The 25,078-nt window shown below is 32.8% G+C and overlaps 1 protein-coding gene across 4 annotated transcripts in view; it reads left to right on the forward strand.

Moving 5' to 3' along the window:
• GRID2 (glutamate ionotropic receptor delta type subunit 2) overlaps positions 1–25,078 on the forward strand; it is a 1,921,766-nt gene that overhangs the window by 994,466 nt on the left and 902,222 nt on the right. For all 4 annotated transcript variants that reach the window (XM_074276291.1, XM_074276292.1, XM_074276293.1 and 1 more), the window contains exon 5: positions 10,775–10,828. In XM_074276291.1, the coding sequence (XP_074132392.1) occupies positions 10,775–10,828 (54 nt within the window). The remainder of the gene's footprint in view (positions 1–10,774; positions 10,829–25,078) is intronic.

Raw genomic sequence — 25,078 nt, forward strand, 5'->3', positions numbered from 1 at the left:
ATATATATATATATATATATATTTGTATGTTTTCAGGATATCAATCTAGGTATATGTGTATATACACAATAACATAACATGTAATTTTACATGTATATGTAAATTATACTTATATAGATCTATGGATTTTCCCTTGACATATATGTGTGTGTGTTTATTTACAATCATAGCATATAGATATAATTCTGACTTTAAATACCAAGTCATATCTATTTAAAAATCAGAACAGAAAATTCCCAATCCATACTAAACATTCCTTTCTCCAAACACATAATAAATTCAACATATTATTTTCAAAGTTCTCTCTTTTTCACTAACCTTCTCTTTCTTCTCTTCTTTTTTTTTTATTTTATTTTTTTTCCTGAGGCAATTGGGGTTAAGTGACTTGTCCAGGGTCACATAGCTAAGAATGTTAAGTGTCTGAGGGAAGATTTGAACTCAGGTCCTCCTAATTTTAGGGTTGGTGCTCTATCTACTGCATCACTTAGGTGCCCTCCTTTTATTCTTTTAAAAAATATTTAACCATTTTGCTAACCCCATTTTCTCTTTCCAATTCTACCACCCCCTTAAAAAGTTGAAAGCTAAACAAAAGCCTCAAATCTAGTCTACAAAATAAAGCAAAACAAATCTTCACACTGATCATAATTGAAAGTATTTGCCTCCTTATTAATCTCCAGTCCATGCCAGGAGCATGCCTCTTCATAGTTGCTGAAGTCATTCTAAGGTATAAATATCTCAGATAAATCTTTACAGGATTTTTATTCTATGAATGGCTCTCCTGATTCTGCTCACTGCAATTTGCATTAATTTATACAATTCTTCCCAGTTCCTGTCCCTTTAGTCATTTCTTTCACAGTAATGCTATTTTCTTACATTCATATGCTGTAATTTATTTAGCCATACCTTAATTGGTACATGTATCCTTAGTTTCTAGATTTTTGCCTATATTTTAATAAACAACTATAAATATTTCTGTCATATCCTTTTTAAAATTTTTTTCTTTGATTTCTTTGGGGTTAAGGACTCATTTCTTTATTTACTTCCTTAACTCTTCTTACAGTCATCTATTAACAAATAATGATTAAAATATATCTGATCAGGTTCCTAAATTCATTACTTACAGAAATTCAGTAAATTTCTTTTTCTGAATGATTGCTAATACTAAGGTTTTGTTCAAGTCAGGCATACTGCCTATGTAAGCTGAATCCTTGCCAGAGTTATTCTTCTTAGATAGGGCTGACAGGCAAGGTGGCATCTATAGAGTAGAACAGGGGGAGAAACGAATGGGTCCCTTGATATTTAGTCATTTCAACAGTGTCCTTTTTCAGTACTGTCTGTGTGAAACTAATTCTGAGCTGGGAATCGATTTAAGTAGTGGTAAAAAAAGAAGCATAAGTCCTTTGTTCCATTTTAAATCAGGGAGTTTGTGAAACTACTTTTGTTTTTTGTTTGTTTGTTTGTTTGTTTTGTTTTTTTCATTATACATCAATTAGATAGTCAATTTAAGAGGGGAAAAACAGAAAGAAAGAACAATTGTGGGCCAGCATGGTGTTAAGGAAGCAATAAATCAAACAAAATCTTTTGTTTTTAACTGTGACTTTAGTTTTTCTTCAAATATATATTAATATCAATGTCATTTTCAGAGTTTAATAGTTGGGTGAGAAGAAAACAAATTAAATTAAATTTTAGATTACATTTTTCTTTTTCACATTTTTTTTCTTTACCCTTCAACTTAGACATTTTGAATAACAATTTTTATCAAAAGCCATAGTATACTAGTGGTCAGGTCTGTTTAAGCAACTCAAGGTGGATTTTAAAGGCACTGCTGAAAGTAGTTACTGAGGACATTACTTATTTCCTTTTCCTTTTCCTTGATTATTTTTCAGAATATAAGTCAACAGTTCTTGATTAATTTTCTTCTTAAAATGCTTTCAACATAAATATGATCAGCAAAATTCTTTTCTAAAATATTTGTTGGGTTGTTGTTAAATTTTTTGTAGGAATTTAATTTAATTTATTTTTTTGGTCATACATCTTGATAGTCAGCTGGACCCCACAGTAATTCTAAAGTAATTTTAAAAACAATAATAGCTAGCATTAAAATAGTTCTTTAAACCCTGCAAAGCAATTTACATGTTACTAGTGACCAGTAGTTTATGAATTAGATAAAACAATGAACTTCGAGTTAGAAAGTCCCAAATTCCATTCATTCATCAATTCATTCTGAGTCATTTAAATAATTCTAAGTCAGTCAGTTTCTTCAACTATAAGACTGATAATAACACTTACCTCTCAATGATATTATGAGATTAAATGAGATATATTTGTATATTGCATTGCAAATCTATATAAACTTTTACAAAATCATATAAATGGTAGCTCTTGCCATGCCATAGAATCTCATCTGATGATAACAACAATCTTGTGAATATAGATAACATTTATTACTCCTAGTTTATAACAAGAAACTGAGATTAAGGAGATTCTGTGAGTAGCTCAGAGTTAATGAGGCCAAGGTAGCAATTTCTAGTTTGAAATTAACATGTGACAAATTCACAAAGGCCATTCTCTTTGTCAAAAGTTAAGTTTATTTAGGGGAGGTGGTTATAAACAAAATAAGAGTTTAAATAGGGATCGGGAATGGTAAATATGAAATAGTTAGCAATGCTGTCATCAGGGAAAGGAGTTAGGAAGAATCCATGAAAGGAATGGGCTATGAGGTCTGGATATGCTGTTGACTGGCAGATTAGTTCCATAGAGGAGTTTAGCACACTAACTAGAGTTGGCTAGGGTAAGAAGAAAGATGCCCTTAAGGAGAAGACACTATGAGGATTAGAGGGAATACTTCATAGCAGAAAGAACTTAGCAAAAAACCTCATCATGGGCACATCTTTTATAGGGAAAATAGAGACTTGGTAGTTCTTTGGGGAAGTACCAGGGACCTCAGAGGGAGGGATCAAGGAGAAGGCAGATGAAATACCTGAGAGATGAAATCCCAGAGTAAAAGATTTATTAATCAGTAACTCAAAGGTTGTTTAAAGATGCCCAGAAATTGAGGGATAGGCAATGGAAGTAATAGAGTTCCATCTTAACAATCACTCTATACACACAGGTTAGTCTGGGAATTAGTTATTTCTAACAACAGCATCTTCTTGACAGGTGAAGAGAGTTAGTTCACATCAGTCACAGATTCCCACTACACATTTAAAACAGTATTAGAACTCAAGCTTTCTAACTTCAACTCTAGCATTTTACCCACTGAGTTAACTAGTGGCCAATGTTATATAAAATTTTCTTTAATAATGAGCAATGTTGACTTGGTCATTTTTGTGAATTTCAACAAGTGACTTTGTAATCAAATGATGCTCTTAAAAGGTCTCTGTCTTCTAAAAGTAATGCTATTATAATACCAATGGAGGATAATTAAATGATTGCAAGGACAAAAATTCATTTTATAGGATAACACAGGTTTAATTCACTCTAAATAACACAAATTAGTTTATAATAGGAACATACATATATACACACATACATATAGATATATAGACACACATATGTATGTAAATAATATTTTGGTGTACATTTCTTCACTTGGATGGTAAAAGGGGTTGGTTTCAAATAATTATTCAATAAAAATTATAAATTTATTTTTATATGAGGAGATATAATTGTGTAACATATTAGTTTCATCTTAAAATGGGATGAACTTTGAAATGGAAGATATTCTTGTAGAAGTTCAAATTAAGTGTCTAAATATAAATATACTAATGTGAATTTAGGTGATTCTTAGAATTTTGTTTTTATTTCTGTATTATTTTAACATAATATTTGTATATGACCAGTATATTTGCATTACTTTATTTTAAAAGTATTAAAGGTACACCCCAAATATATTTATTTTCTTTATGCTTAACCTGAAGCCTGTTATATTTCACTATATAGTGTTTTACCTAAATATGCAGTAAAATAAAAGTGAAAAGAGCAAGATGTGGTTTATTTCAAATGGCAAATGTGTAATTTTAAGTACTTTCTAGTTTTGCTAAACTATACTCTACTCTCTCTATGTTAAAAATAGTATATTGCCATCTCATGTCTATAGATATCTGAACTTGATGCTTCACTGGCATACAATTTGCTCAAAGACTTTTTTTCATTATAGTTCAAACTCTAAAAGATTTATGTTATGCTAAAAAAAGGTTTAAGTACATCCTGACAACATATGAGGTCTGCTGTCTAGGGATCAGTCAAATGTTATGCCACAGTCTCCTTGAGCTGTTCTACCTCAGTTTCCCTGAACTAGTTTTCCCTTATTGTCCTGACTGAGTTTCCCTGAATTGTTCTATCTCAGTTTCCTTAACTGTTCTGCCTCAGTCCCCTTAAGTTGTAAAACCCTTCTGGTTCATTAAGACTGAGGACCATTTGCTCTAACATTATAAATTGTTAATGGGAGATGAGGAGCAGATCAGACATCCTGGCTCCTAGTTCCCTCTGCCTTCAAAGAATTTGTGACACTGTCCCTCTAAAATATTCCAAGAGATAAGACCATCCTGGATACTTCAATGGACATCCTTACTTCTGTTTATTCAAACATCCTGAGTCTGGCTTTTCAGTAAGACTTTATTGCTCTCTCCATCCTGACAGAACCAAAAGGCATTTCCCATTAGTCACTGGATACTTTGAGACAAGAGTCCTGTCCAGTCAATTAAACTCTCTAATTAATAAAATATTAAAAACTCTCTAATCTCTATCTTGCCTCAGTTTCTCTGGCATTACAAAAATAGAGAAAGACATCTCATCAACCTGAAGATTTGCTACTGGAGAATGAGGTAGCCAGTGGTGGTAAGATGTACCAATTGGTTTTTAGACTGTATACAAATGTGGTGTCAGTTGTCAGGTATCTGGAAACTCAGTGCTTCACAACTATTGAATTTGAATACCACTGCAGAAACAGGTCAGCTTCCCTATAAATGAAACCAATAAAACACAAGGATAGTTCAAAGACGTTAAGAAGTTAATAAAGTTCTTTTCATCATGGACTTGAAGGCAAAAAGAAACACTCTTATGTGGTCATCCTCTATCGCAGTGCTCATAAGAAAGTGAAACACTATTAAGATAAGTGCATTTTTATGTACCAGCATCTGTTCTCAATACCACTAAGTTAAAAGAATCTCATTATAGCTCTCACTCATCAGTGATTAAGATCCCTGGAGAAGAATACACAGGACAACCAATACCTTGATGACTCTTCAAATGCTATTTATGGGTAGCTAGGATTCCTTAAAAAAATTTAAACCACTTTCTAAAGAAGAGTGGCTACCAACATAGATAACTGTATTTTGAAATTATCTTTTCCTCAATGGGAATAGTATATATATATATGTATATGTATATGTATATGTATATATACATGTATGTGTATGTATGTATATGTATATATACATATATACGTATGTATACGTATATATGTATATATACACACATATATACATACATGTATATAAACATACATACATGCAAATATATATATGTTTGTATAGTATACATATAAATAAATATATATTATATAAAATAAAAATATAAATAAATATATAGAAGAAAAAATCTATATCATCTATAGGATAGTACAGTTTTAATGAACTTCAAACAACACAAATTAATTTATAATCAGAAAAAAATGACTAAGCAGTATTTCAGCATTCTCTTTCATGGTAAAAGAGATCTATTTCAAATATTTATTACACAATGTAACACCTGCCTTAAAGGTAGTTATTACAAAAAATGCTGTGTATTTAAAAGAGTTATTAATAATACTCCCATTAGCTTTCTTGGCAAATTATTTTGCCAATTTTGATTTCTTTCACCTAGGCATATCATAGAAACTACCTATTGAGTTAACTTCCTCTACCTAGGCAGACCTACGACTCTTTTTGCAATTTTTGGTTTTAAAGTGCAAACATTGAGAGATTAATTGATTTGCCCAGAATCATGCAAGCAGTTGATTTGGTTAAGTCTCTGCCATGTGCCAGATACCATACTAGGTACAAGAAAACAAATGTGAAATTAGATCAAGAGTTTACTACTGTGCTATAAGAAATGATGAGCAGGCTGACTTTTAAAAAACATTAAAAGACTTCCTTGAAATAGTGAAGAGTGAAACGAGAATGTTATATACAGTAAAGCAATATTGTTCAAAGAATAATTCTGAATAAGTTATTCTTAGTATTATGAATACTCAAATCACCTACAAAGGAAGATAATATCCACATCCAGCAAAACAACTAATAGACGTATGGTTAGTATAAATATCTAGATCTAGATCTAGACAAATAAATCTATCCATGTAGACACACAGGGATAGAAGTATGCATAGTATGGATAAATACATATATACAAATATTATGAATATTTTTCAAAAAGAGAAAACTTAAGAGCCTTTGGGGTAATAGTTGACCTATTTAAATGCTGTCACATGGAGGAGGAATAATTTTGTTTAACATGGGACAACAAAACCAGAATAAATTGGTGAGCATTATGGTGAAGTAAATTTCTCTATTTTTTATATCATTACCCCTACTTATACATTACAAAAATGCAGATATCAGAGTGCTGGATAAAACTCAAAGATAACATATTTCCCTCTTTTAAGAGGTGTAGGAAGAAAGATCCAACTATAAATATGACAATAATTCTAGCATATCCATTTATGAAATAACATTGGCAGTAATCATTATTGGTTTTGGATGAAGATATATGAATGGCCTTCCAACTGGAAGATCAAAGCAAAGACTATAGAGCAACAGGCATGGAGCTACTGACTGCTTGGATAAGAACGGAAGGGAATTTAGTAATCATGTTGAGCTTAAGAGGAAATACAAAAAAGGTCTTTTCAGAATGTTATCAGGCTGACCAGTACCTGCGTGAGAGATAACTGATGCCATCTGCTGGATTTTCTGGGAGTCAAAGACTGTGTTAAATTAAAATAAAACATTTTGTTTCTTTTGTTCTTCCTGCAAGGAACAAAAAAAGAAAGAGAGAAGGAAGAAAGATGAATCCCTAGCCAAGTTCCAGAGCATGTACATTTATATCATAACAAAGAAGAAATAGGACTTCATATTTTCACTGTATATCCTGTAATGTCACAGCTTTATATCTTGGTCCACTAAGTATGGAAGTCCTAAATATTTTTAACATGACTAAATGATTTTACTGTACTTCAATAAAATCATTACTTTTATTTCTAAAAGTTATCTTCTGTATCCTTTCATTTTGGATGAAAAGTAATAGCATATGTTACAATGAAACACATATCCATTTGTCTTTAAAGTTTTATGAATTTCTTTCTTTTCATTTTCCTCTATTTGTACATTATTTGTCTTTTCTTTATTTTCACTTTTCCCCTTACTACATTTGCAACTTAAAATTCAGCCCGCATTGCCCCATTTTACCACCAACAAAGATAAAAACAGGTGACCATCACATTTTGTTGGAAGATTTTTTTTTCTCACCACACTGCCATCTCCCCTATTTTGTGGAAAGTTTGTTTTGGTTTGTTCTGTTTTCAAAAATATTGTAGAACTTTTAAAAAATGTGCTATAGGATGAAAAACATAATGGTAACACTGATTGGAACTATGCTTTCATATGATTGAAGAGGTATGAGGGCTAAAAGAAAATGAGAGGAAGGGTATATTTATTTTTTAATATTAAACTGGTCATGTAGTCAAAATTTACTGCTTTTTGAGGGTTGTTTTTTCTTCTACAGTACATACTGTGTGTTAATTTCAACTTGAAATTTTAAAAAAGGAGCAAAAATACAAGTACCCTCCCATCTGCTCAAATACAGATGCAAATGCCATTGGTCTATCCCCTATCTTTAAGGGAAGATTTATATTGCCAGTGTTTAGACTTCTCAGGTTATCCTGCAAAAGAAGGTTGGCCAATCTTGTTAAACTCCAGGCAGAGTGATGAAAATTATTTATTTAGTTATATTGTCTTGTATATTCATAGGAATTGACAATATTATTTTTTCTTTGCTCAATTCCCTTGATATGAAAACAGCTCCCTGAGGTGAGTTGGTGGGAACTTCAGATAAAAATGCTTTCTTTCTATTATAGTTGTGTTGCTCCATTACAACATAGCAGGATCCAGGATCCAGTCCTTACAATATTGAACAAACCTAAGGTTCTCCAAACTGTTAAGACTTTTGTATTGTTAAAATTCATGTTTTTAAATCTCTACTTTATTTTACAGGATTTCAGTGAGATAACTATGAGACAAACTTTAAAATGCTAAATATTAGTGAATTACTGTTACTACTTTTAGCCCATTTGATTTGCAAATTAAAAATTCTACAAAGCCTGAAAGTCTTTAAAATCTATTTTAAAAATTATATATTTTAACATATTAAATGTGAATTGTTGAATAATAAATGTTAAGCATTCTGATTCTTCATATTAAAAGTCTTGGGTTTTAAAAATGGAAAAAAGGAGGCAGTAAAAATTAGGTATCCTATATCATAAAAGGTTATGTTAATGAACAAGTGACTCCTAAGAACTATCAATAAAGGATATGTTAACACTTTGATGCAGCCATGGCTTAATCAGAACACAGAAACTACCTCTCTATGCCTATTCATTTTGTATCTTTCCATTCCATATTTATTCAAAAATAATCAACCAAATAAGCTTTGAATCTTCCTTTTGTTCTCTTAATATCTTGAGAACATACTTGTTATCTCTTATTCATATAAGGCATGTAAGGCAAGTTCACAATTCTCTGGATAGGTCAATCATGGATTGATCAATCAATTAATAGATAGAAATATATACGTACACATACATACACACACACATAGATATGTCATTTCTAAAACAAAAATCATCTCAATAAATTTGAAGTTTTTCAAGTATCTTTTCAACATTATGAAGAAATTTTAAACATATATATATGAGTGAACTACTATATGAAACATTTGAATATTTTCCTAATATATTCATATTTGCTGATGATTAAGTTCATAATAAGAAGGAAAGATTTTACAAAAGTAAAAGACAAACTGAGCATAATGATGCATAACTGTAGTCCTTGATTCTGGGAAGGCTAAGGCTGGTGGATTACCTCAGTTTGGGAGTTTAGAGCTGCAATAGGCTAAAGTTATAAACATTGAGGATGACCTCACTGTCTGGCAATTATATAATGAGCCGTTGGGAGCAAAAAGCTGGGAGTGAGAAGAGAAGGTAATAAGATTGCCTAAAGAGAGGCAGTTCAGGTAGGAATCAGTTCAGGTTGGAAGCCAAGACGGTTAAAGCTTCAATCTTGATCAGTTATCAGATTGGGCCTGTGAGTGCCCAATGAATTTCCAACCTAGATGGTCAGTTTTTCTCAAATATTTGAAATGTCTTCAAGTAACATATAATTAAGCCTATGCTTCCCCAATTAAAATGTTCTGAACAAGAGCTTTTAAAGGGACCTGCAACACTACCTTGTCAGGTAGGAGTTGGGTTGTATCACATGACCCGAGATTTTATCTCATCCCTGAGATTTTGTTTTGATGAGGTGAGAGAATTGAGAGTTGAGAGATCCCCTAACAACAATAGGACCCCCTTAGCTGGTAGAAGGCTTTGCGAAAGTTTGAGCCAGAGAATTCTGCTGAGCATGGAGCTCCAGAAGACTCAACTTCTCCTGGGAATTTGAATGTCCTAGCTATAGAGTAGACAATCAGAAGGAAAGGCTTAACTCTTAGGACAGACTTTCAGGGTTCCTTATAGCAGGGCACCAAATGATGAAATGTGAGAATTGAGGGTTGAGAGATCCCCCCTGGCCAGTGGCAGGCTTTGTGAAAGAATTCACAAACTCCAATGAATACAGGAACAAGGTTTGTGGCAAAGAATGGGGTTATTTACACTAAGAAAACAGCTTTCTTAGTAGGCAAACTGCTGTTAGTAATTAGCAAAAGTGGATTGACAGGCCTTTGGTTTTATCTGGTTTGTCCTGGCCTTGAGCTGGGGGGCAGTTTGATTGAGATTTCCAATTGAATGAGATTATTTATCTGGGAGTTTTCCTTAAGAATGGGTGTGGCTCCTCCCAGAGGACAGGAGGGTTTGAGATTCTGGATCACCTTCTCCCAAAGATTCCTTTCTGATTCTTCCTCCCCCAAGATTAAAGGGGACACAATTTACATCAATATGACTTATTTTACTAACACTGACAGAACACTATCTGTCATGCTATTTATGCTAATAGATAAAAAAATAACTTGATAATATTGATAAAGATAAGTTATCCCAGAAGTCTTAGTGCATTTTATAGCCTTGAAAATTTAATAAACTTTAATAACTTCAACAATATTTAATAAAAATAATATGCTTTGATAATTTAAAACTGTACCAAGACTTTTGAGACCCTTTATGTAACATATGTATATACATATCTATTAATGTGCATGCTAAAATTATATCTAAACATTTTTGGTCTCTATATTAACACATCTCATTCAGTTTGCAAATTATTATCATTATTATTTGAAAGCTAGTTCCCTTTATTCCCAAATTGAATCCATTTCTATGTTTAATTAGCAAATCTAACGAAAACAAATGTTTTCATAATATGCTGTAGGTTTGCTATCTTCAAGTGTCTTTCAAAGGTCTTTCAAAGATCTTTCAAAACCTTTGGTTTTTTTTGGGTTTTTTTTTGTTTTTTTGTATAAAGAATCCATTGAATTCCATCTAGTTTTCATGAGTAATACTGACTAATAACTGATTTGTTTTCTATTCTAGGTTGTAGAAACTAATTTGGTTGCTTTTGACTGTCACTGGATCATCATAAATGAGGTAAATACCAACTAACCATAATTGTCCACTGTGAACCTTGTTTTTGTACATAGCAGCAGTATTTTCTACTTGCCTTGAATATGCCAAGAGAAAACTAGTTTTGAAATAACATTTCAATATATTGAGTGGATACTTTAAAAAAAATAAGAATATAATGAGGCTGGTTTTTTTTTTTTTTTCAGTTTTTTAGGGATTTTGTATAAAACCTTTATATAAATAAAATATATATATATATATATATATATATATTAAAAACCTTCTTCCTGCTGAGTATTTTAGCCTTTTCCTTTGGCTTGAACTTCATGCTTTAAAATATTAACTTTTTAAAAAATTACAATTCCTCTTTGTAAGTACAATTAATATTTTAATTTTGCTTTTAGAACTTTTGTTTTTCCTCTTCCAGTCTACATCAGGAGTAAATAGTTCAAGTGTGAATATGGAAATTCAGATTTAGTTTTTCATTTCTTAGTATGCCTATTTTACAATAAATTTTTTAAAATGCAGGAACAGTTTTCGCAAAAAAAATTAATCAAATTTAAAGATATCACACAAAAAAAGAGCCCCCTGAAATAAGCTTTGCAATGTCTTGCTAAACAAAATCTGCAGACTATTGGGAATGACAAATATGTTCTTAGGAAATTCTCCTAACATTATGCCTAGGATTTAATGTTTAATGCATTGCCTAATGCAAGGCAATTTATCCTGAGCTTTTATAAATATTAATCTTTAGTAGCTAAAAATTAATAAACTGGTAGCTAACTATAAAAAAAACAAACATTTAAAAACTTACTATACTTTGCCATCTGTTTAAAGGCTATGCTTTGTTATTTTATCTTTAATTATGAAAAAGTAGAATATATTAGGAGATAGTTTCATTTTCTTTAAAAACTCATTTACTTAAAAACATAGGGCTGAGGCATGGTAGAATATTTAGGGAGAATGAGCAACTTTGGTGTGAGAGCTTGCTGAGCCCTTTTCAGGACTGCTCATCCATCTTTGGTGTTTACCTATCACCTAACTCTTACTCAAAGCTCCAAGAAGCTGTAGTACACCATTGCCATACTTGATAAAACCATCTTGGCAGGTAGGATAAACCTGGTTGAAGATAATCAACTGACTTCAAACCTAGTGGTGAATTAAAAGGGATATCTACCCCAAACATGTGTAGACTTCTTCTTTGTTCTACCAGTGGGATTGGTAGAGGAGAAAATTGGATTTAACTACCATGAAGTAGTTGAATCAAGCACCATGGAGCACTTAGACCTTGGTCAGACATCAAGGACACCAAAGTCATCTCCTGGATCCTGCTCCACCACCAATCACCTGAATTTTTGTCTGTCTGCTGGACTTTGAAGACTAGAAGAAAGAGTGAGGCTGGTTTTTAATGTATTACATTAAGGGATATTAAACTTTTTTTTTTTTAATTCAGTCTATGACATGGAATGACAATGGAGATTTATAGCATATTAGGAGGTTGAAAAAGCAATATATCTAGAGGCAGAAGACATAGATACAAATATTGTGTCTAATACTTTGGATATGGGGCAGATCACAAATCTTTCTTGAAGGAAATAGACTAGATGAGGACCAGGATCACATGATCACTTTCCCTTCCCCTCACACTGAGTATTTTACTAACACTGCCATTATTGCTTATCCTTGGATTTTTTGTCCTCCTTACCTCTTATTTCTATGAATAAGCAAATAGGCAACAATTTCCTGCATAATGGAAAGTATCTCCAAATTCAGAGTCAAAACTTCTGGGCTTGAAATTAGACACCCGCCATCACTAATAAATCCAGTAGATCATCCCAGTACCCAGATATCTAATATAGTCAAATTAATTGATTCTGAGCTCTGATTCTATTTCAATATCCCTTTATAAATCTATACTAGGAATATTCTTCCCCCATTTATTATTTCAAATAAAATTAAATCATGAACAGCCATTTCTATGAGGACTTTTTGCTCACATGCATGAATATGCATACATCTTAATATATACTTATACACTGACATATATAAATATATTTCTTCATATATACCTTCTGTGTTTCCTGTGTTGATAAAGTTAGAATTTATACAGTTCTTAAAAGAGTACAAAGGATTTTACACATAACATTTGTTTCTTTCAGTCCTCACAACAATCTTCAATGGAAAATGCCTTTATTAACTCCATTTTACACATGAGGAACCTGAGAATAATAAAGGTGCAATGATTGTTGAGAATCATACAAATAGTAATTGCTTCAAATTTAATTCTTTCTTCTTCCAAGTTTAAAACTCTCTATATATACATATACACACACATACATATACATATATACATATTTATACAGTTATGTTACTACAATAAGACAAATCTGATCTAGAAAGAAAAAAAAAAACTGAGAAGGAAAACAAAAGGCAAGCAAACAATAACAGAAAATGCTATGTTGTAGTCCACACTCAGTTCCCATAGTCCTTTCTCTGAATGTAGATGACTCTCTTCATTACTGAACAATTGGAACTGATTTGAATCATCTTATTGTTGAAGAAAGCCACATCCATTAGAACTGAATCATCATATAGACTTGTTGCTGTGTAGAATGATCTCCTTGTTCTGCTCATTTCACTTAGCATCAGTTCATTTAAGTCGATCCAGGTGTCTCTGAAATTATCCTGTTGATCATTTCTTACAGAACAATAATATCCCATAACATTTATATATCCATACTTTATTTAGCCATTCTCCAATTGATGGGCATCCACTCAGTTTCCAGTTTCTAGCTAAAACAAAAAAGGATACCAAAAACATTTTTGCACAGATGGGTCCGTTTCCCTCCTTCAAATCTCTGTGGGATATAAACTTAGTAGTAACACTGTTAGGTAAAAGGGTATGCACAGTTTAATAATTTTTGAGCATAGTTCCAAAAATTGCTCTCCAGAATGGTTGGATCCATTCACAGTTCCACCAGCAATGTATCAATGTCCCAGTTTTCCTACATCCCCTCCAACATGTTTCATTATCTTTTCCTGTCATCTTAGCCAATCTGTCAGGGATGAAGTGGTATCTCAGAGTTGTCTTAATTTGCATTCTCTGTTCAATATTGACTTGGAACACCTTTTCAAATAACTAGAAATAGTTGCAATTTCTTCATCTGAAAATTGTCTCTTCATATCCTTTGATCATTTATCAGTTGGAGAATGATGTTATTTCTTATAAGTTTGAGTCAATTCTCTATATATTTTAGAAATGAGGGCTTTATACATACCTTTGAATGCAAAAATGTTTTCCCAGTTTATTGCTTCCCTTCTAATCTTGTCTGCATTAGTTTCCTTTTTAACATAAATTCAAAATTGTCTATTTTGTGATCAATGATGATCTCTAGTTTTTCTTTGATCACAAATACTTTCCTCCTCCACAGGTCTGAAAGGTAAAGTATCCTATGCTCTTCTAATTTATTTATAATGTCATCCTTTATGGGTAGATCATGAAAAATTTTTGACTTTATCTTGGTATACAGTGTTAGATGTGGGTCAATGCCTAGTTTCTGCCATACTAGTTTCCAATTCTCCCAGAAGTTTTTGTCAAAATGTGAATTCTTATCCCAAAAGCTGGGGTCTTTAGGTTTATCAAACACTAGATTATTAAGGTTATTGACTATTATGTCCTTTGAACCTAACCTATTCCACTGATCAACTATTCTATTTCTTAGCCAATACCAAATGGTTTTGATGACCGGTACTTAATAATATAATTTTTGATCAGGTAGAGATAGATCACTTTCATTTGATTTTTTTTTTCATTAGTTCCCTTGAAATTCTTTCCTTTTTATTCTTCCAGATAAATTTTGTTATTATTTTTTCTAGGTAAGTAAAATACTTTCTTAGGAGTTTGATTGGTTTAGCACTAAATAAATAATTAGTTTAGGTAATATTGTCATCTTGATATTTTTCTAATTGGTTAGATCTGACTATTTGTGTGGAAAGTGTTTTGTAGTTTTGCTCATATATTTCCTGACTTTCCCTGGCAGAGAGATTCCCAAATATTTTATACTATTAACAGTTATTTTAAATGGCATTTCTCTTTATATCTCTTGCTGTTGGATGTTGTTAGTGATGTATAAAAATGCTGACGATTTATGTGGATTTATTTTATATCCTGCAACTTTGCTAAAGTTGTGGATTATTTCTAATAGCTTTTTAAATGATTCTCTGGGGTTCTCTAAGTAGATCATCACATCATTTGCAAAGAGTGATAATTTGGTTTCCTCATTACCTACTCTAATTCCTTTAATCTCTTTTTCTTCTCTTATTGCCAAAGCTAGCATTTCTAAATACAATATTGAATACTAATGGTGATAGTGTTTTATCTTATTTTACCTCTGATCTTATTGGAAATGGTTCCAGTTTATCCCCATTACATATGATGCTTGCTAATGTTTTAAATAGATGCAACTGAATATTTTAAAGAAAAGTCCATTTATTCCTATATATTTTTTAGTATTTTTAATAGGAATGAGTATTTGATTTTATTAAATGCTTTTTTCTGCCCCTGTTGAAATAATCATGGTTTTTGTTAATTTGGTTATTTATAAAGTAAAGGATGCTAAGAGTTTTCCTAATATTGAAGCAGCCCTGAATTCCTGGTATAAATCCTACTTTGTCATGGTGTATAATCCAGGGGATGATTTTTGGTAATCTCTTTTTTAATATTTTATTTAAGATTTTTGCATCAATATGCAGTAGAGAAATTGGTCTTTAATTTTCTTTCTCTGTTTTCATATCAGTTTAGATATCAGTGCCATGTCTGTATCATAAAAGAAATTTGGTAGGACTCCTTCATTCCCTATTTTTTCAAATAGTTTATATAACATTGGAGTTAATTGTCTTTTAAATGTTTGGTAGAATTCACATGTAAATCCATCTGTTCCAGGGAATTTTTTTCTTAGAGAGTTGATTAATAGCTTGTTCTATTTCTTTTTCTAAAACGGGAATATTTAAGTAATTTATTTCCTCCTCTGTTAATCTGGGTTGTAAAGGTCCTGTCACTTCTTTCTGTAAAATCCTTTCCTCTGTGAGCAGGTTTCTTGGGAAGGTTCTGAAGCCTCCAGCCAGAGTGAAGGCAGAATTTTGAATCCTCTTCTTCTTGAATCTTGGCTCTAAATCTTCTCGAGCTTCCCTGAAGTTCTCCCGGGAAGTCTTGTTCTTCTCCCAGTCTAGACTCTCCTTCCAGACTGTTGTCTAAACTCAATCTCCCAGTCTAGACTGACTCCTTGCCTGACTGCCCTCCTCTTTTATCCTAGAAGAGAATGGACTTGTGAGAACTCCCAGGCACTTGTGGGAACTCCTTCAACCAATGAACTTGCTCCTTTTAAAGGTTGTGTAAACTCCTTTTCAGAACTCCTTTTAAAGGTGTAAACTCCTAAAGGTGTGAACTCTGAGCTAGAGAATTGTTTAGACAAACTGAGTTATTACCTTGTAATCCTAACACTGGGCAATCTATCTTTTTGTAAGTTTTCCTCCATTAACTTTAGGTTATCAACTTTATTGGAATATAGTTGGGAAAAGTAACTCCTCGTTATTACTCTAATCCCCTCTTCATTGGTGGAAAGTTCTCTTTTTTTCATTTTTTAAGAATAACAATTTTAGTTTCCTCTTTCATTTTTCTAATCAAATTTACTAAAGTTTCATCTCTTTTGTTTTTGTTTATTTTTTTTTTAATAAAACCAACCATTGGTTTTATTTATTAGGTATTTTTTTTTTACTTTCACTTTTATTAATCTCCTATTTTTAGAATTTCAAGTTTGGTATTTGATTGGGGGGGTTTAATTTGCTCTTTTTCTAGCTTTTTTTAGTTGCAAGCACAATTCATTGATCTTCTCTTTCTCTATTTTATGAAAGTAAGCATGTAGAGATATAAAATTTCCCCTTATTACTACCTTGGTTGCATCCCACAAATTTTGCTATGTTGTTTCATTATTGTCATTCTCTTGGATGAAATTATTAATTGTGTCTATGATTTACTGTTTTACATATTCATCCTTTAGGGTGTTTCCTATTCAGTTTCCAATTACTTTTTGGTATATTTTCCCCTTTCTATTAAATGTAATTTTATTGCATCTGATCGGGAAAAAATGCATTTACTATTTCTGTTTTCTGCATTTGATTTTGAAGTCTTTATGTCCTAATATATGGTCAGTTTTTGTACAGGTTCCATGAACTCCTGAGAACAATGTATACTCCTTTCTGGTTTCATTCAATTTCCTCAAAAGATCTGTCATATCTCACTTTTCTAGTATTCTATTTACCTCTTTAATTTCTTTCTTATTTATTTTGTGGTTTGATTTGTCTAGTTCTGAGAGAACAATATTGAAATCTACCACTATTATAATTTTGCTTTCTATTATTTTTTGTAGCACTCTTAACTTCTTCTTTAGGAATATCCATGCTATACCACTTGGTGCATATATATTTAGTATCAATATTGCTTCATTATCTATAGTACCCTTTAATAAGATATACTTTCCTTCCTTATCTCTATTAATTACATCAATTTTTGTTTTGCTTGATCTCAGGATCAGGATGGCTACCCCTGCCTTTTTCACTTCACCTGAAGCTTAGTAGGTTCTGCTCCAGTCTTTTACCTTTATTCTGTATGAATCACTCTGCTTTAAATATATTTCTTGTAAACAACTTGTTGTAGGATTCTTGTTTTCAATCCATTCTGCTGTTCTCTTCTGCTTTATAGGAGAGTATACCCCATTCACATTTACGCTTAGAACTACTAATTCTTTATTTCCTGACACCTTATTACCCCCAGATTATACTTCCTTCCTCTTCCCCTTTCCCTCCTCACCAATATTTAATCCAGCCATCCTACTTTAGAGTACCACCCCCTTTCTTTTACCTTTCCCTTCTGATTTCTGTTTTCCCTTCCCTTTTCACCTTTCCCCTCCCATTTTTTTCTTTTTCTTTTTTTTTTGTTAATTTTTATAATTATAATATTTTCTTTGACAGTACATATGAATAGGTAAATTTTATTTTACAACATTATCCTTTGTACTCCCTTCTGTTCTGAGTTTTTCCCCTCCTTCCCTCCACCAACTCCCCTAGATGGCAGGCATTCCCATACATATTAAATGTCTTATAGTATATCCTAGGTACAATATATATGTGCAGAACCGCATTTTGTTGTTGCTGTTGCTGCAAAGGAAGGATTGTATTTGCAAGATAAAAATAATCTGGGAAGAGAAACAAAACAAAACAAACAAACAACAACAACAAAAAAAAAAAAAACAAAAAAAAAAAAACAAACAATGCTCTCAGTTTACACTCATTTCCCAGCGTTCCTTTTCTGGGTGTAGCTGATTCTGTCCATAATTGATCAATTGGAATTGCATTAGCTCTTCTCTATGTTGAAGATATCCACTTCTATCAGAATACATCCTCATACAGTATCATTATTGAAGTGTATAATGATTCCCTAGTTCTACTCTTTTCACTCAGCATCAGTTGATGTAAGTCTCTCCAAGCCTCTCTGTATTCCTCCAGTTGGTCATTTCTTACAGAACAATAATATTCTATAACATTCATATACCATAATTTACCCAACCATTCTCCAATTGATGGACATCCATTCATTTTCCAGTTTCTATCTACTATGAAAAGGGCTTCCACAAACATTTTGGCATATACAGGTCCTTTCCCTTCTTTAGTATTTCCTTGGGATATAAGCCCAGTAGTAGCACTGCTGGGTCAAAGGGTATGTACATTTTGATAACTTTTTGGGCATAATTCCAGATTGCTCTCCAGAATAGTTGGATTCTTTCACAACTCCACCAACAATGCATCAGTGTCCCAGTTTTCCCACAGCCTCTCCAACATTCATCATTATTAGTTCCTGTCATCTTAGCCAATCTGACAGGTGTGTAATGATAACTCAGAGTTGTCTTAATTTGCATTTCTCTGATCAATAGTGATTTGGAACACTCATATGAGTGGAAATAGTTTTAATTTCATCATCTGAAAATTGTCTGTTCACATCCTTTGACCATTTATCAATTGGAGAATGGATTGATTTCTTATAAATTAAAGTAAATTCTCTGTATATTTTAGAGATGAGGCCTTTATCAGAACCTTTAACTGTAAAAATGTTTTCCCAATTTGTTACTTCCCTTCTAATCTTGTTTGCATTAGTTTTGTTTGTGCAGAAACTTTTTAATTTGGTGTAATCAAAATGTTCTATTTTGTGATCAATAATGGTCTCTAGTTCTCCCTTGGACACAAACTCCTTCCTCCGAGGCCGAGGTAAACTATCCCATGTTCCTCCAATTTATTTATGATTTCATTCTTTATGCCTAAATCTTATCTTAGTATGTGGTGTTAAATGTGGGTTCATGCCTAGTTTCAGCCATACTAATTTCCAGTTTTCCAGCAGTTTTTGTCAAATAATGAATTCTTATCCCAAAATTTGGGATCTTTGGGTTTACCAAACACTAGATTGCTATTTTTATTCACTATCTTGCCCTGTGAACCTAACCTATGCCACTGATCAACTAGTCTATTTCTTAGCCAATACCAAATGGTTTTGGTGACTGTTGCTTTATAATACAGTTCTAGATCAGGTACAGCTAGACCACCTTCATTTTTTTTTTTCATTACTTCCCTTGAAATTCTTGACCTTTTGTTGTTCCATATGAATTCGGTTGTTATTTTTTCTAGGTCATTAAAATAGTTTTTTAAGAGTCTAATTGGTATAGCACTAAATAAATAGATTAGTTTAGGGAGTATTGTCATCTTAATTATATTCGCTCGGCCTATCCAAGAGCACTGATTGTCTTTCAATTATTTAAATCTGACTTTATTTTTGTGGCAAGTGTTTTGTAATTTTGCTCATATAATTCCTGACTCTCCTTTGGTATATATATTCCAAAATATTGTATATTATCGACCATTATTTTGAATGGAATTTCTCTTTGTATCTCTTGCTGTTGGATTGTGTTGGTAATGTATAAAAATGCTGAGGATTTATGTGGATTTATTTTGTATCCTGCAACTTTGCTAAAATTCTGAATTATTTCTAATAGCTTTTTAGCAGAGTCTTTGGGGTTCTCTAAGTATACCATCATGCCATCTGCAAAGAGTGATAGTTTGATTTCCTCATTTCCTACTCTAATTCCTTGAATCTCTTTCTCGGCTTTTATTGCTGAGGCTAGAGTTTCTAGTACTATATTGAATAGTAATGGTGATAGTGGGCAACCTTGTTTCACTCCTGGTCTTACCGGGAAAGGTTCTAGTTTATCACCATTACATATGATGTTTACTGAAGGTTTTAAATATATGCTCCTTATTATTTTAAGGAATAGTCCATTCATTCCTATACTCTCAAGCGTTTTTAGTAGGAATGGATGTTGGATTTTATCAAATGCTTTTTCTGCATCTATTGAGATGATCATATGGTTTTTATTAATTTTATGGTCAATTACACTAATAGTTTTCCTAATATTAAACCAGCCTTGCATTCCTGGTATATATCCCACTTGGTCATAGTGTATTATCCTGGAGGTGATTTTCTGAAGTCTTTTTGCTAATATCTTATTCATTAGGGAGATTGGTCTATAGTTTTATTTTTCAGTTTTCCATCTACCTGGTTTAGGTATCAGTACCATGTCTGTGTCATAAAAGGAATTTGGTAGGACTCCTTCAATCTCTATTTTTTCAAATACTTTATATAGCATTGGAGTTAGTTGTTCTTTAAATGTTTAGTAGAATTTATATGTAAATCCTTCTGGTCCTGGGGATTTTTTCTTAGGAAGTTGGTTAATAGCTTGTTCTATTACTTTTTCTGAGATGGGACTATTTAGACTACTTATTTCTTCCTCTGTTTATCTGGGCAAGCTATATTTTTGAAGGTATTCTTCCATTTCATTTAAGTTATTTAATTTATTGGAATAAAGGTGAGCAAAGTAGCTCCTAACTATTGTTCTAATTTCCTCTTCATTGCTGGTGAGTTCTCCCTCTTCATTTACAAGACTAACAATTTGCTTTTTATCTTTCCTTTTCTTAATCAGGTTTACTAAGGGTTTGTCTATTTTGTTGGTTTTTTTCATAGAACCAACTCTTAGTTTTAATCATCAATTCAATATTTTTTTTTTACTTTCAATTTTATTAATCTCACCTTTTATTTTTTGAATTTCAAATTTTGTGTTTGTCTGGGGGTTTTTAATTTGTTCCTTTTCTAGTAAGTTTAGTTGTAAGCCCAATTTGTTGGCCCTCTCTTTCTCTATTTTATGCAAGTAAGCCTGTAGAGATATAAAACTTCCCCTTATTACTGCTTTGGCTGTATCCCACACCTTTTGGTATGATGTCTCATTATTGTCATTATCTTGGGTGAAGTTATTAATTGCGTTTATGATTTGCTGTTTTACCCAATTATTCTTTAGTATAAGATTATTTAGTTTCCAATTATTTTTTGGTCTATTTTCCCCTGGCTTTTTATTAAATGTAATTTTGATTGCATTGTGGTCTGTAAAGGATGCATTTACTATTTCTGCCTTACTGCATTTGATTTTGAGGTTTTTATGCCCTAGTATATGATCAATTTTTGTATAGGTTCCATGAACTGCTGAGAAGAAAGTATATTCCTTTCTGTCTCCATTTAGCTTTCGCCAAAGATCTATCATATCAAACTTTTCTAGTATTCTATTTACCTCTTTGACTTCTTTCTTATTTATTTTGTGGTTTGATTTATCTAATTCTGAGAGTGCAAAGTTGAGATCCCCCACTATTATAGTTTTGCTGTCTATTTCTTTTTGCAGCTCTCTTAATTTCTCTTTTACGAATTTAGATGCTGCACCACTTGGTGCATATATGTTTAATATTGATACTGCTTCATTATTGATGCTACCCTTTAGCAGGATATAAGGCCCTTCCTTATCTCTTTTAATTAGATCAATTTTTGTTTTTGCTTGATCTGAGATGAGGATGGCTACCCCTGCTTTTTTGGCTTTGCCTGAAGCATAGTAGATTCTGCTCCACCCTTTTACTTTTAGTTTGAATGTATCACCTTGTTTCAGGTGTGTTTCCTGTAATCCAGTCTGCTAACTGCTTCCTCTTTATGAGGCAGTTTGCCCCATTCACATTTATGGTTAGAATGACTAATTCTGTATTGCTTGCCATCCTATTAATCCCTGCTTATGCTTTTCCCCTTTCCTTCCCTCTTACCCCTCCACCCAGTATTAAACTTGTGATCACCACTTGCTTTTCACAGCCCTCCCTTTTTAGTATCCCTCTCCCACCTTAAAGTTCTTCCCCTCATTTTACGCCTTTTCCTCACAATTTCTGTATTCCCTTCCCCTTAGCTTACTCCTCTCTCACTTTTCAATGAAGTGGAAGAAGTTTCACCATAAATGGAATATGTCTATTAATATACACTCTGTTCATCTCCTTCCTTTCTTTCTCTTAGATATAATAGGTTACCTTTTTCCTCTTCATGAGATGTAGTACCACTACTTTACACTTTTTTATGATATAATTTCCTTTCCACCTCTAGTTTCTAGGACAAATTGTACATATGTTCTTTACATATTTTTATGGCAGAAGTATAGTTCTCAAGATTTCTTTTTACCTTTTTAGAAATCTCTTGAGTTCTGTATTTGAAGATCAAACATTTTATGTAGGTCTGGTTTTTTCATCCAAAATAGATGGAATTCATTTATTTCTTTAAATGTCCATCTTCTTCCCTGGAAAATGATGCTCATTTTTGCTGGGTAAGTTATTCTTGCCTGCATACCAAGTTCCTTAGCCTTTCAGAATATCATGTCCAGGCCCTTCGTTCTTTTAATGTGGACGCTGCTAGATCCTGGGTTATCCTTATTGTGGCTCCTCCATATCTGAACTGCTTTCCTCTAGCAGCTTCCAATATTTTTTCCTTTGTCTGATGGTTCTTGAACTTGGCCACTATATTTCTTGGCATTTTGATTTTAGGGTCCCTTTCAGTAGGTGATTGATTAATTTTTTCAATGTCTATTTTCCCCTCTTTCCAAAATGTCTGGGCAGTTCTCTTTGATAATTTTCTCAAAAATAGTGTCCAAGCTCTCTTTTTCCTCACATTTTTCAGGGAGTCTGATTATTCTTAAATTGTCTCTCCTGGATCTGTTTTCCAGGTCTGTTGTCTTTCTAATAAGGTACTTGCCATTCTTTTCAATTGTTTCATTTCTCTGGTTTTGCTTGAGTACCTCTTGGTTTCTCCTTGAGTCATTCATTTCTACTTGTTTGAGTCTCATTTTCAATGATGTATTTTCTTCACTCACTTTTTTAATATCTTTTTGTAATTGTCCAATTGTGTTTTTATCTTCTATGGAATTTTTCCCATTTTATCCATTTTATTTTTTAGAGAGCTGATTTCTTTATCCAGCTCACTAATCCTGTTTTCCTTGGAGTTGTTTGCTTTTTCTAATTCACTAATTTTATTTCTCAATTTCTCTTTATCTACTCTGGATGACTTCTCCAGGCTCTCTTTCCAAGTTTCCCTTTCCTTTTCCCATTTTTCTTCTAGCTCTCTTGTGAGAGCCTTTTTGATTTCCTCTATGAGATTCTTTTGTATTGAGGAGCAGATCATATCCCCCTTAGGGGATTCCTCTGGGGACAGTCTGTTTTTAGTCTCCTCAGTATTTGAAGTCTGTTCTCTCTCCATACAGAAGCTGTCAATGGTTAGAGCCCTTTTGAATTTTTTGTTCATTTTGTCAAGAGGGGAATGGAAGAAAACAAATTGACAAGAGAAACAATTGGTCTGTTTTTGGGGGGATGGGGCTGGATGGTATTAATGGGCTTCCTCTACAGACTGGGGCTAGGGCAGCAGAGAGGCACTAACAGAACACCTATGGCTGTGCTGCGTCTGCACTCTGAGGCTCCGAGGCTCTGAGTCAGTCCAGGTGGGGGTGTGGGTGGCCGGTCTGAGAGATCCTAGCTTTCCCGGGTTTTAATCTTCACCTCCGGTGTTTACACCCTCTCTCCTGATCCTGGCTTGCTGCCAAGATGGAATATCCACCCTGGGGTAAAAGTCTTTTGGCAGAAATGGCAGAGATCATACCCTCCCCCTCTGGTCTGAGCTGTGTGAGCTGTCTGTCTGGCTCTCACTGCCTGCCCTTAGTCTGGGCCCAGTCTGTTCAACCCTCCCCCGAGCAAACACAGACCTTCTCTGGTGAATTTCAAGGATGTCTTCTCTTGGTGATTATTTGTGGGTTTCTTTTCTGGTCAAGCATTAACTCTGAGGCTTGTCATGAAGTAAGTCCTTAGAGAAAACACAGAGCTCAAGCAGCTGTCTGCCTCCACGCTGCCATCCCATTTTTCAATAAATTTCTCTGTAAAATAAATATGTCTAATATTTACTTTTCGAGCCAAATCTGATGTAAGATTCAAACAATATTTATCCCCCTCCCTTTTTTCCCTCAAATATATTTGCCTCTTTGTGAGCTGTAATTTCCCTCATTTTACCTCCACTTTTCCGTTTTTCTGATACAATCCTCTTTCCACCTCTAGTTACTTTTTTATATTATAACAATAAAATCAAATTATATTTGTACTCTATGTATACTCATAATAGAAATAGAGTTCTGAAGAGTTTTGTTTTTCTTACATTTTACCAGTTTATCTGGGTAGTTTATTCAATGCTGCATTCCAAGATCCTTTCCCTTTCAGAATATCAGATTCCAGGCCCTTCAATCCTTTCAAGTGGAAACTGCTAGGTCATGAGTAATTTTTGCTGTGGCTCCTTAGGATTTGAATTGTATCTTTCTGGTTGCTTGTAACATTTTTTTCTTGGTCCAATAGTTCTCAAGTTTAACCACGATATTTCTTGGAGTTTTAATTTTGGGGTCTCTTTCAGGTAGTATTTGGTGAATTCTTTCAATGGTTATTTTACCTTCTGATTCTACGACGTCATCTCTTTGATGATTTCCTGAGAAATATTATATAGGCTCTTTTTTTTCATCATGCTTTTCAAGCAGTCCAATAATCCTTCAGTTGTCTCTCCAAGATCTATTTTTCAGGTCAGTTGTTTTCCCAAGTAGGTATTTTATTAGAAATATTTTTTTGGTTTTGTTTGACTGATTCTCAATGTCTCGTTGAGTCATTCATTTCCTTATTAGTGAATTATTTTCTTCATTTACTTTTTTTTTTCTTTTTGTATTTGCTTAATTGAATTTTTAAATGAGTTGTTTTGTTCTAGGGAATTGTTTTTTATTTCACAAATTCTGGTTTTTTTCC

The sequence above is a fragment of the Sminthopsis crassicaudata genome, chromosome 6 (genome assembly GCF_048593235.1).
Source record: "Sminthopsis crassicaudata isolate SCR6 chromosome 6, ASM4859323v1, whole genome shotgun sequence".
NCBI classification, from domain to species: Eukaryota; Metazoa; Chordata; class Mammalia; order Dasyuromorphia; family Dasyuridae; genus Sminthopsis; species Sminthopsis crassicaudata.